Genomic DNA, 13,394 nt, shown 5'->3' with positions numbered 1-13,394 from the left:
CCTCCTTGTTCTCCGCCCTAAAATCTCAGCCACGAATGAGTGGAAGCGGTGACTTTATCATAATTTAGTTTTCGTTTAGGAAGGATTTGTTTACAATGCCGCGAATGATTTAGGATCGCTTGGCCATGCAGTTATTTTTCATGGTTCATAACTCTTTTCGCAGACCATGCAACCCTCGGGCACGCCCCTCCAGAAGCTGTGATCCAAGACAATCTAGTTTTCCTTTATAAAGCCCTCAAGACACTTATGAAGTTTCTTGTTCTGATACCGTTGTACTGCAATGAAGAAAAGGAGAAAGGTTACTTCACATCTTGACGAGAAGATCCATCTAGGCTACCGTAAAGATTCTTCGGAAGGAAATGTTGCAGTGGAGTGTGAGCAAGTAACCTACACTCATTCCACGGAAAGACCAGCTCCCGAAGCTCTTCGCTGTTACCAGGAACTTCCTCCTTCTCCGGATCAGAGAAAACTTCTGAGTTCTTTGCAGTACAATAAGAACTTGCTGAAGTATTTAAATGATGATAGGCAGAAGCAGCCATCTTTCTGTGACTTACTTATCATAGTAGAAGGAAAAGAATTTAGCGCGCACAAAGTCGTCGTTGCTGTTGGCAGTAGTTATTTTCATGCGTGTTTGAGCAAAAATCCAAGCACGGATGTTGTCACCCTGGATCACGTAACTCACTCCGTTTTCAGCATTTGCTTGAATTTCTTTACACATCAGAATTTTTTGTGTACAAATATGAAATCCCACTTGTTTTAGAGGCTGCAAAATTCCTGGATATTATAGATGCAGTTAAGCTGCTAAATAACGAAAATGTTGCCACTTTTCAGTCTGAGCTAACTGAAAAATCGTCACCAGAAGAAACACTAAGTGAGTTAACTGGAAGACTGTCGAGTAATCATCAGTGTAAATTCTGTAGTAGACATTTTTGTTATAAGAAGTCTTTAGAGAATCATTTGGCGAAAACCCATAGATCCCTTTTATTAGGGAAAAAGCATGGGTTAAAAATGCTGGAGAGAAGTTTTTCCACAAGGAGATCAAAACGGAATCGGAAGTGCCCTGTTAAGTTTGATGACACTAGTGATGATGAACAAGAAAGTGGTGATGGATCAGACAATTTGAATCAAGACAGTTTTGATAAGGAAAAGTCAGATAGAAATGATTCTGAGGATCCCGGCAGTGAATGTAATGCTGAAGAGGATGAGCTAGAGGAGGAAATGTCAGATGAATACTCTGACATTGAAGAGCACAGTGAAAAGGATCCCAATGATGCAGAAGAGGAGGCTGAGGCTGGTGATTCTGTCGGAAGCATTCATGAGGGATTAACCCCTGTAGTCATTCAGAACACTAACAAAAAAATATTGCAGTGTCCCAAATGCGATAAGACATTTGACCGCATAGGTAAGAAAAGAAAGCTTGTTTCCTGTCTCTCATAACTTAATTTTCATGGGTATTTTAAAGGTGATAGTTGGAAACTAAACTTTGAAAGTAACTTTTAAAAAGAAAACTTAAGTAGAGAGGATATTTGATTTTTAATACATATTTTATCCTGTTATTATGGGTTTGTTGTGATTCAGGAATTAAGTATTTATATTACCCTTTATTTTCTCTTCCTCATGTCGTGGCAGTAGGTGACAGATCATTAGTTCCTGTATTTAGTGTGAAAAATTCCAGAGTATCAATAATTATGAATGTAGAGCTTTGATTTATATGCTAATTTAATTTCATAGGTAACTGATATTTTTGAATCATTATAGAAAATTGAATTAGGTTATGTTAGATGTAATTTAATAATTTGTATACTATTTCCCCTTGAGCATGGTAATAATGTGAGTCATAAATACAGTCAATTTTCCAGTATCCAGTACTGTTTAGAATTGGGATGTTTCAGATTATTCTAATACATAGTTAGGAATAAAACTGTGCTAAATGTAATTTCATTCTGTAGACAGAGACTTAAGGAAGTATCCTAATAGTATTCTTGGGTTATTATAATAATGAATATATCAACTTTTTCTTTATTAAAAAAGCCTATATAGGAAATGTCTCTAACCTTAAGTTAAAATTTTATCAGTGAATATTTACTTTCAAGAGATCTAATATTTGCTAGTAAAATAATTTTTGGAGATGTCTTATATGGACTTTCTAATGTGAAATTTTAAATTGCAGCAGTTCAGCGATTTACATATAAATCAAAGTTATGAAATTGGGAAATATATTCGACTGCATAGAGTGATAAAAAGAAGAAATAAGTGTAATTTGACCTTGTAAAATTACTTATACAGTTTAATATATCCCAATGTGTCTTGGAGTGTTGAGTTACTTGTTATTGGCATAGGTGGAAATTGGTTACATTTGCATTTACATAGGCATTGGTAATTATTTGCTCTCAAAATATTCGATAGTATAAACTATGGCATAGCAGTGGTAACCTCTTTTTGCTTTTTCTTATGCCTTTGAATATTTTTTTCTAAATCAGAATGCTTTTGACAATCCAATTTAATAATTATTTATTGTTATTTTTACTGTGTTTAAGTTTCTATACAAATGAATAAAACAACTTTTTTTGAGTAGGTCAGTTGGAAAAGTGTGCGGATACAAGTAGCGTGTTAAACTCAGGTTCGTAAATGCTCTTGAAGAGCTGTGAACAGATGCTGTGAGGGGTATAGAGACGAGAACAACATTTTTGGATTGAGATACCTGACAACATTTCATCTTTCCAGTTGAGTCTCTTTTTTAGACTTTGTATTCTTAGCACATGCTTCCTGTATTACACCTTAATTTGACCTAATTTGACTTGAGGTGTGTGGGCAGGGGTCAGTTTGCAAATGGCATTGTAGGCCTCAAACTGTCCTATCGAACACTAACTAGGCCCGTGAGATATGTTATGAGCAAGGGGTTCTGTGTTCAGGTAAGACGGGGATAACTATACTCATCTATCTGTATTAATGCTCTCAAATTCTTTAGTAAAGAAACCCGTTCATTTTACTTAACCTGGCATTTCCTCAAATAATTTTACCACTAGACACTTTTGGGGTTTTCCTTGGCAACTCCCAGGAAAGTAGAGTTCTGTGCACACTATTTGGGGAAAGAGTGCTCAAGGTCAAGGTCCTAATGTACTAAGAGGAAGGCGTTTTGCAGCTTTTTTAACCAAATTCAGTTCAGATAATCAGATAATTGTGGGAATCAGTAAGGCACGTTGTCAGCTTATTTCCAGCCTCCTTCCTGGATGTATTTTACATTATACCCCTCTTATTGAGCCCCTCTCTTGCTTAGCTTCGTTGGGGCTTGCTGGCTTTTCCCCAGTACAGAGAAAGAGAGCAAGCAAGAGATTGAGATTGTGATTTTATCATATTGGTTACAAAGTATGAGCTGTGGTGATGTCAGACTGCCTGCATTTTTGAATCCAGGTCTTATGTGAGTTGCTTAACCTGTGTGTGTACTTTTGTTTCCTCACAGATAGAGTGGGATGATGCTAATGGTACCTTCTCATGGGGGTTACTATGAGGATTAAATGGGATAGTCCTTGTGAATCACTTAAAATATCGTGTGAAATTTAGGTGTGTAGGGAATGCTAGCTTCTCTTATTGATCATTAATGCAGTTTTTGAGTGTCTCTACTATGCCAAATAAATATGAAATGATATATTCTCTGTCCTCAAGAATCTTAGAGGTTAATGAGTACATGCACAAATACAATTATATTACAATAAGATCATCTTATCAGGACAAATACAGAGGCTTATAAGAATTAGGAAAGATTTCACGGAGCAGGTAGCATTTGAGCTCAGACCTAAAGAATAGGGAGGAACTTACAAGGCAGAAGGACCACAGCTGCAAAGACATGGAGGTAGCTGTTTCTGGAAATTGCTAAGGGCAGGGTGATTTCGGGGTGGGCAAGGAGGCATAATGAAAATGACAAGAGGTGAGGATTGGCAAATAAGCAGAGGTCAAGTTTTGAATGGTTTGTATGCAGTACAGAGGAGTTTTAATCCAATAAGTGATAGAAAGTTGAGAAAACTTTGACAAAGGAAATGACGGCCATAAGAGTTTTAGAAAGATACTCTGGCTTCAGTGATGAGAAGGAAGTTGGAGGTGTTGCAGGCTTGGACCAGGCAGATGAGCAGCATTGGGAACGGGATGTGGGACAGGAGTAGATCAGAGGTGCCCTGAATATAGGCTTCAGTGGACTGGTGATGGATAGAGTGAAAAGAATATGCAGATGGAGAAGACCTGTGTTTCTTAAATGTCCTCCTTTATCATCCCTATCAGAAGTCCTCTTTATTCTTAAAATAAAACAGTTCAAGGGCTACTTTCCAGTAATCCTCATATCACTCACATTTCTTTCATAGGATTTTAATCCTTTCATAGGATTCCACCTAGAATTTTGATTGTTATTTCCCTATATCATTAGATTGTGAGCGTGAAGGTTTTGTATGTTACTTTTGGTTAGTATCCTTCATGATACCCCAGGTTATTTCAGATAATACGTTTCCAGTAAGCTCTTGTTTAATTGAACTAAGGTGAAAGGTTGACTCTGACTTTGGACTTGTAAGAAGTCTTTAACTTGCTGTCTCAGAGTGGGTTTAGGAGAGAGAATTAATAAGCTCTGAGACCTTCTGCTGGAACCATTAGCTCCACAGTATGTAGTTTAGTAATTTGATTCCAGCACTTTGGATCTTTTATCTTTTTTGACGTGCTTAATAGTTGCTCAGACTGATCCAGTTGTATTTTTTCCTTAGGCTCCCAGCTGTCCTCCTCTCAGCCTATTCTCATGCAAAATAAGAGTCCTTTGACCTTTCCCCCTTGTACCGAAAACCTAGCTGGTGAAAAGGCAAAAATGGTGAGAAGATGACAGATGGGGGTGAGAGAAAATATTTGGATAATTTATCTTTTTTGTCATTCCTAATGGGAACTAAAATCTTTCCTTAGATTAAATTTAATCTTTTCTAGAGGTAGAAAATGTTTAAAAACTTAAAAAAAAAAAATGTGACTGTGTAGACCATCCTGACAGTTTCTGCTTGGTTCTGAATAGGAAAGAGTAATGACAGTAGCATAATTCTCTACTTTAATGTTAAATATTTTAGCTAAATATTCTTTAGGGTGTGCCAAATGAATAAATTCAAGGTTAATTTAAGATTTGGCATATGAGATATAATGAGCTAATTTGGTGATGTTTCTCTTTGTAAAACCTCCATACGAAATCTGATAATAATTTTGCATGACCCATATGGAGTGAAGCACAGGGTCAGGTTTTGTTATGTGAAAATACCTTTATTTTGTGTGTCCTGATTTGGGACACAGTTCATACTGGGATTCAGTCAGAAAAATGCTGTGGATGAAATTTCTTAATATTATTTGTTTTCTGTTGGTGATTAAGAATGGTGGGGCATAGTTTAGTGTTCTGTGAAAGAATACTGAGGGTTTTTTTTTACTTGATAACTTTGAAGTGAACATTTGATTTATACATTATTATTGAATTCCCCCCACCCCATAAGAAAAGAAACAGATATATGTGTAGATTGTGTTTATGCTGAGGAGAACCCCCACACATCCCTACCAATTGCTTTAAGCATGGGATTTCTTTGGACATTTATCTGACTTTGGAGTTCAGCGTTCCCTCAGAAGTTGTGTCTCTTCTGTCGGTCAGAAATTCAAATCCATGCAGATAAAAGGTCCTGCAATGCCTCTGTGCATTAAATTTGAATTAATAACATAACAAAAATGTGTTTTTACTTTAGAGGTTCTAAATGTTATAATGAATTATTCAAATTTATGTATTTTCATTGGTCTCTTTGGACTTTGCTGAATTTATTTTTAAATGATTTTATTTGTTTCTTTTTGTGTTTTGGTTAAATCCTGTTAAGTCTACTGGTCTGTAGGCAAATGGAAGTTTAACAATCAAAAGTGGTTTTGATTTTAATTTAACTGCACTTGATGGCTTTAATATTCACTACATATAACTTAATTTTTATTTGCAAGCAAGAATTTCTTGACTACAAATAAACGGAAAATTCTACTAATTGATCTTTCCAGCAAAGGCATTTTCATAGAAAATAAAAGTTTTGGTTAAGACTTTTCTTATAATTTAAGATTTTTACTAAGTTGCTCTTCCTGTTCACTTGGGTGTAAAAAATCAGGAGACTTGAGTGGTATGGGGTTGATAAGTTAGCCTTCAGTCCTGAGAGTCTGTGCTAAGCAGGCACAGTCAATCCCCAGGTAAGAATGGTCCTGTTCCAAAAATCACTTGTAACTTAGTCACTTAAACTCATACTGTGTACTCTTGATTCATTTCCATAATTTAAAAAGCAAGTTTATGAAAAATGTGAACACTTTCACAATCAAGGAAAACTTTTTTTTTAATTCCATAAAATGACCCCTACCTTTGCCAAATTAGAATTGTGGGTTATTAGTACATACTGATGTTTGGATTCTGTACCTTTTCTCATATCCAGTAGATGTGTAACAAATATTAAGGAATCCAATACAAGCATGCCATATTATAATAGAGAAAGATTAAAATCAACTCAGAAAACATTTCCCCAAAGAAATTATGTTATAGCAGTATTGGTCTGGTTATACCCTGCAAAAAGTAATAAAAATCAGTGCTTTTCCAACTTTTTTGGGGGGGATGGTTCAAGATCAGAAATACATATATTATTATGCTGTATACATATATATGTATATATATATGGTGCTCATTACATGCACTGAAGCAAAATAATTGCTTGAATCTAGAGTGAATGCACTCTGATATTTTCTGCTTTGTTCTGTTCCTTCTTTCCCCCAGTGCTAATCATCATAACCCACAGAATTGATTTTATTGACACTAATGATTTTTAGTTTGTGAAACACTGATCTAAGCCATAATGTAGCTCAACTCTTGTTTTTGAGAACCTACCTGTTATTTGTGATGTCTGTGGAAAGATTTCGCCTTGGGACATACAAGCACGCCTCTCCCCCAGGCAAGCCCCATATTAGCTCTGATCCCTTGACCACAGCAGGGGAACCGGTGGTGCTCCGGTGTATATACCATGTATCAATGCTGGTTCATGCCCCGGCAGTGGCAGAGGGAGAACTGAGAAGATACTAGGCGTTTTTAGCAATGGCCAGGGGACAAAGTCAAGTTCTTACAGTATTTTCAGAGAGCTGAAACTCCAGTTTGATCTGTTATAACATATTCATAAACCAGGTGTATGCATATTTATACTGGAGATATATCTATGTGCCCGTCCTGTGGCCAGTAATCCTAATAATAATGATGATGATGATGATGATGACTAATAGTTACTAATGCTACTATGTACTAGGATGTTTAAGTGTCGCGTATATATTAATTTGTTTTACTTCTCACAGCCCCATGAAGTGTTTAATAACGCAGGTAGACAGAGGTTAACTTACTGGCTTGATTAAGATCACACAGCTAATTTAGTAGGTGCCCAAACATTGGCTGAGTTTCCTGACCTATCTGCATGTAAAAGATGCATAGATCATCATCGTATGGTCAGTACCTAAATACCTACTGGATTTTTTATCATACTTTTGTTTTACTTTGCTTATGATGCTCATCCTCCCCCCACCTTAACGAAAATACCTTGGTTCCTTTGCTCAATATTCTTATGTAAGTGCAGTGCAGTAACTTTAATAGATAATATACTCGTGTTTATTAATATAATCATACTCTTAGATACATGTAATAAATTGATGAATGTATTTATCAAGTAGATGAATAATTTATGATATCTTTGTCCTTAGTGGCCTTTGAATATTTTGCGGTTTTATCTAATTCCATGATATATTTATGATTTATATATTTTTTAAAAGTATATGGATGAAATGCTGTACTTTCACATTAGCTTTAGCCTGAAGAAAAATTTATACTTTTTTTTTTTTCAGGACAAAGCAAAGCTAAGCTTTTCATTGAAAATTACTCTTCATATTGATAGTATTTTTTCTTGATTTTTGTTGCCTTCCACTCAGAGGTATCCTTAATTGAGATTTCTATTTTAAGCTAGTAGATGTGCACATTCACAACTTGATTACAGGTTAATAATAATGGCCAACATTAATTGATAGCTTATAATGGGTTGACACAGTTATAAGTGTTTTATGTGTATTTATGTATTATTACAACAGTCCTCTGAGGTAATCTATTATTCCATTATTATTTTTTTCAGATGAGAAAGATTTGAGGCTTGGAAAGGTTACTTGTCCAAGGTCACATAGCCTGCCAATTTAAAGAATTGGGATTCATATCCAGGTGGCTGGATCCAGGGTCTGTGCCCCTACCTATGATGCTGTTCTGCCTCTGTAATGTGGAAATTTATATTCTAAATAATGATGTAAAAGAATATTTCGTATAAGTAGGAATATAAGTAGATTTAAGCCAAAATGTATCCTTGTATTTCATTTTTTATTGTCACTTTTCTCTTTGGACAGGTTGTGTTAAAATTCTTTTTTTTTTTTATTTGATATTTTTGTATTGAACTATAGTTGATATATAATATTGCATTAGTTTCAAGTGTACAGCAAAGTTATTCAGTTATATATATATATATATATTTTTTTTTTTTTTTAGATTCTTTTCCATGATAGATTTGTTATTCTGTGAGTCTTTCTGTTTGTAAATAAGTTCATTTGTATTTTTTTAGATTCCACATATAAATGAGAATAATATTAGTCTTTGGGCTTACTTCACTTGTTATGATAATCTCTAGGTCCATCCATGTTGCTGCAAATGTCAATATTTCATTATTTTTATGAGTGGGTAATATTTCATTGTGTGTATATATATATATATATAATATATATACCACCACATCTTCTTTATCCATTCATCTGTCAGTGGACATTAGGTTGCTTCCAGGTCTTGGCTATTGTAAATAGTGCTGCTGTGAACATTGGTGTTGCATGAAACTTTTTGAATTAGTTTTTTGTCATTTCTGGACTATTATGCCCAGGAGTGAGATTGCTGGATCATATGGTAACCTCTATTTTTACTTTTTTTAAGGAACCTCCATACTGTTTTCCAATATGTGGCTGCACCAATTTACATTCCAACAGTGTAGGAGGGTTAAAATTTTTCTGATTCTTTCTATTGCAAATACCTGTAAACATTTGTTGGAACTCAGATATGCATTCAGATATAATACAAATCTCACATTAACATGTCTGTACATCATTACCTGTTCATTTTTTCCTTTTCTTACTTCCCTTGATACTGCCCATATATATTGGCCTTAGTAGCTTAGTGTTAATGCATGCAGTCAAGTACAGGTGATTTACTTGTGTCTAATGTCTTATAAGTTGGATGAGGTTCTTTGTAGGAATGGACTGTAGTGAAGTATAAATTTTTTCTGAGTATACTAGATTTGTAGTGCCCTTTCCAGATTACCTTCTTTGGTGAAGAGAGATGAAAATATATAAGATACAAAAAAATAAAAAGAAAATATATAAGATACATATTATATTGCCTCTTTACAATATTTTTAAAAGGTCTGCCAAATCTGAAATTCCTTTCAATTCATGTCTTCTAAATAAACTGTTAATCGGAGATTTTATTCCACTGTCAAATTTCAGTCACTATGTAGTAATATGTACTGAATTTAATTTCTGTCTTTTTATAGGAAAATATGAGGAGCCACACACGTGTTTCACACAGGTGAGAAGCCCTTTGAGTGTGATATTTGTCTACCAGCGCTATATTCGACAAGTCTAACCTAACTGTTCACAGAAAGAAGCACAGTAATGAACAGAATTTCATAAGAAGGAGCACAAGTGCCTCTTATTGTAATAAACTTCATGCAAGCAAGAAGACTTTAGCCAAGCATGTTAAGAGGCAAGTATTATCTTGCTTCCGTAATATACTTTAGTGTGCCTTCTAATTTAAATGTGTAGTGAGCTAAAAACATCTATGGGGTGCTTGTCTCCAATTTTTTCCATCGCTTAACATTTTCTAGACTACAAATTTATTAAGAAAAGAACTAGCAAATGTTAGTTCATATTTTTTACTATTGCTATTGAGTATGAAGTTTTTTGATACTGAAACAAAAAACTATAGTCTATGTTATAGAAGTTTAAGATACAGAATTTTTTGGTTATCCTGGGTTTTCTGTCTTGGGTTTTGGCAAGTATGTTTTCAACCTATATGGTTTTTAGAACTGTAGGAACATTATTCTGCATGCTCAACTTTGTCTTTAGTGTATGCCAAATTTGTGGGGAGAAAGAATATTTAGTATAGTATTGCATATTTAACTTGAGAAATTAAATTTACTGAAATATGGACTAAAACAAGTCAAGTGAATGGCATATTGAAGATTATCCGTGAATAGATAGGTTCCTGAATATATGTAAAGTATGATTATGCTTTACTTTGACTATTTCTGCATAACTTTTAAGTCACACACATGTTCATATATTAAAATAATAGCGATACCTGTATTCTTGAAGTACTCAAATGTGCCTGTCTTCTTTAAGAAAGGAATCAGTGCCTGATTCTTGTAATCACTGTCAACATATTAGATAGAATATTGACTTAACTAATTTAATCTTTTCCTGACAGCCTTTTAATTTTTTTTCTTATATGATTTCATCCTGAAAATGCACAGAATTTACTTCCATTAAGAAGACTAAGAGTGAAAGTTGGAAATGTGATGTAAGAGATTTTAATTTGTTGTAGAAAACCAAATTAAATATATTGTGACCTTTTGGGAAAGTAATTAAATTTTAAAGTAATATAAACTTAGCTTATATCACTTTTAGAATCTCTCTTTTATACAGTGTTATCCTAATATTTTTGTAAATTAAGCCTGGTATGAGTTAGTTTTTGAATGATGGACCTGAAAAATAGAAATCCTAGTTTTTATTTTTATTGTAATCACTATACCATGTTTTTATAGTTGTCTGAAACTGTGATGTTACTGTTGCACAGAATATAAAATGTTAGAATTTTCCTTCCATTTCTGGCTGTCTGTTGCTATATATCAAACCACCTCAAAACTTAGTGGCCTTGAATTACCATTTCTTTGTATCTCATCATTTTGGGGGTCAGTAATGTAAATGGGGGCAGGATTTTGCTAGGCAATTCTTCTGTTCTACATGGTGTCAGCTGAAGTCACTCAGTTGTTTTCAGCTGATGGATGGTCTGTATGATCTGGTCTGGTTTGGGGCTGCTTCCAAAGTGCCTCACTCACATGGCTGGAAACCTGGTGTTGGTCAACAGCTAGAAGCTCAGCAAGGACAGCTGGCTTTTCCTGGGGCTACTTGAACTGCCTTCTGGCATGGCAGCTGGGCTCCAGGAGTGAGTGTGTGTTTGTTCCAGGAAGCCGAGGTAAACGCTCTCAGGCTTCTTATGGCCTCACCTTGGAAGTCTCAGAGCACCACTTCTAACATGTTCTGTTGGTCACACAAGGCACTACAGCCAGGGAAGATTTAAGGGGAGTGGAATTAATCTCCATTTTACAATGATAGGAGTAGCAAAGAATTTGTACGTATTTTTATTCTACCGCAACTCCTAAAGTACTTTTTCATTATTTAGGTAAATATTGTTTAAAGGAGTAATCAGATATCATTTTGTTTACTCCTAGGCTTCAACTTATATATTGGGTTGGCCAAAAAGTTCCTTCAGTTTTTAAATGAAAATAAAAGACGCATTTTTCATTTTCACCAAGAACTTTATTGAACAATGTATCCACTGTTATGTTCCACTACCTTCTGCCATTTTTCAGGCAACTTCGTAATTCCATCTTCCCAAAACGTTTTATCTTTTTAAGCAAAGAACTGTACCAGGTGCCTTTTACAGTCTTCCAGGGAATTGAAATTTTTTCAATTAGAAGAGTTTTGTAAAGACCAAAATAAATGGAAATCCGAAGGTGCAATGTCTGGTGAATACGGCAGATGAATAAGAACTTCGCAGCCAAGCTCTAACAGTTTTTTGCCTGGTCACCAAAGAAACATGCGGTCTTGTGGTATCCTGATGGAAGATTATGTGTTTTCTGTTGACTAATTCTGGACACTTTTCATCAAGTGCTGCTTTTTAGTTGGTCTAATTGGGAGCACTACTTGGAATTGTTTGGTTTTCCAGAAGGAGCTCATAATAGAGGACTCCCTTCTAAACCCACCATATACACAACATCACCTTCTTTGTATGAAGACTGGCCTTTGGTGTGGTTGGTGGTGGTTCATTTCACTTGCCCCATGATCTCTTCTGTTCCGCATTATTGTACAGTATCCACTTTTCATCACCCACCACAATTTGTTTTAAAAACGGAACGTTTTCGTTATGTTTAAGTAGAGAATCGCAATGCGGAAATAGGGTCGAAGGTTTTTTTTTTTTTGCTTAACTTATGTGGAAACCCAAACATCAAAGCAATTAGCGTAACCATGCTGGTGCAAATGATTTTCAGCCTTTGATTTTGGATATTTTGAGTATGTCGGCTATCTCCCACGTGGTATAACATTGATTGTTCTAGTGAATGGCTCGATTTGATCGCTATCAACTTCAACTGGTCTACCCCAACGTGGAGCATCGTCCAGCGAGAAATCTCCAGCACGAAACTTCACAAACTACTTTTGACACGTTTGATCAGTCACAACACCTTCTCCATACACTGCACATATCTTTGCGTTCCGCTGTGTTTTTACCTTTCTTGAAATAATAAAGCGTAATATTGCCGAAAATGTTGCTTTCTTTTCCTCCATCTTCAATATTAAATGGCCACACAAAAATTCACCAATTTTGATACTTTTTTTAAAAAATGCACACTGATGTGACAGCTGTCACAATACAATCTAACAAAATTTTTTGTTTTGTTTTGTTTTTTGCGGTTAACAAAATTATTTTGAATGAAGTTAAAGACAACTAAGTGCTACTAGAGCCATCTTACGCAAAAAACCAAACGAACCTTTTGGCCAACCCAATACATGACAAGATTCTCACCATTTCTCTGATTTCAGCTTCTAGGAATTGAAGTTAATTATTAATTATTTGGATCTTTATAAGATGGTTTCTTCTCCTTACTAAGTCTCATCATCCTCAGCTGCAAAATGATAACAATTATATCTACCTCTTAGGTTTATTGTGAGAATTAAGTAAAATAATCCATGAATTACTTAGCATTGTGCCTGGTATATAGTACATGCTGTGCTGTTGTTGTACCTGGAGTATAATACATGCTATGTTGTTATACCTGGTGTATAGTACACGTTGTGTTATACCTGGTGTATAGTACACGCTGTGTTATACATGGTGTATAGTACACGCTGTGTTGTTATACCTGGTTTATCATACATGCTATGTTATACCTGGTGTATAGTACACGCTGTGTTATACATGGTGTATAGTACATGCTGTGTTGTTATACCTGGTGTATAATACATGCTATGTTGTTACATAC

General features: G+C 35.0%; 1 protein-coding gene across 1 annotated transcript in view; it reads left to right on the top strand.

Moving 5' to 3' along the window:
• The window catches only part of ZBTB41 (zinc finger and BTB domain containing 41), a 46,977-nt gene that overhangs the window by 546 nt on the left and 33,037 nt on the right, over positions 1-13,394 (top strand). The window contains 6 exon segments of the mRNA XM_032647442.1: positions 164-683; positions 686-1,426; positions 9,641-9,706; positions 9,709-9,837; positions 10,585-10,602; positions 10,605-10,654. Of these exon segments, the coding sequence (XP_032503333.1) occupies positions 281-683; positions 686-1,426; positions 9,641-9,706; positions 9,709-9,837; positions 10,585-10,602; positions 10,605-10,654 (1,407 nt within the window). The 5' untranslated portion in view covers positions 164-280.

Source organism: Phocoena sinus, chromosome 1 (assembly GCF_008692025.1).
Source record: "Phocoena sinus isolate mPhoSin1 chromosome 1, mPhoSin1.pri, whole genome shotgun sequence".
Taxonomy (NCBI): Eukaryota; Metazoa; Chordata; class Mammalia; order Artiodactyla; family Phocoenidae; genus Phocoena; species Phocoena sinus.
Note: the sequence above shows the minus strand (reverse complement) of the source record. Positions and strands in the feature narration are given on the sequence as shown.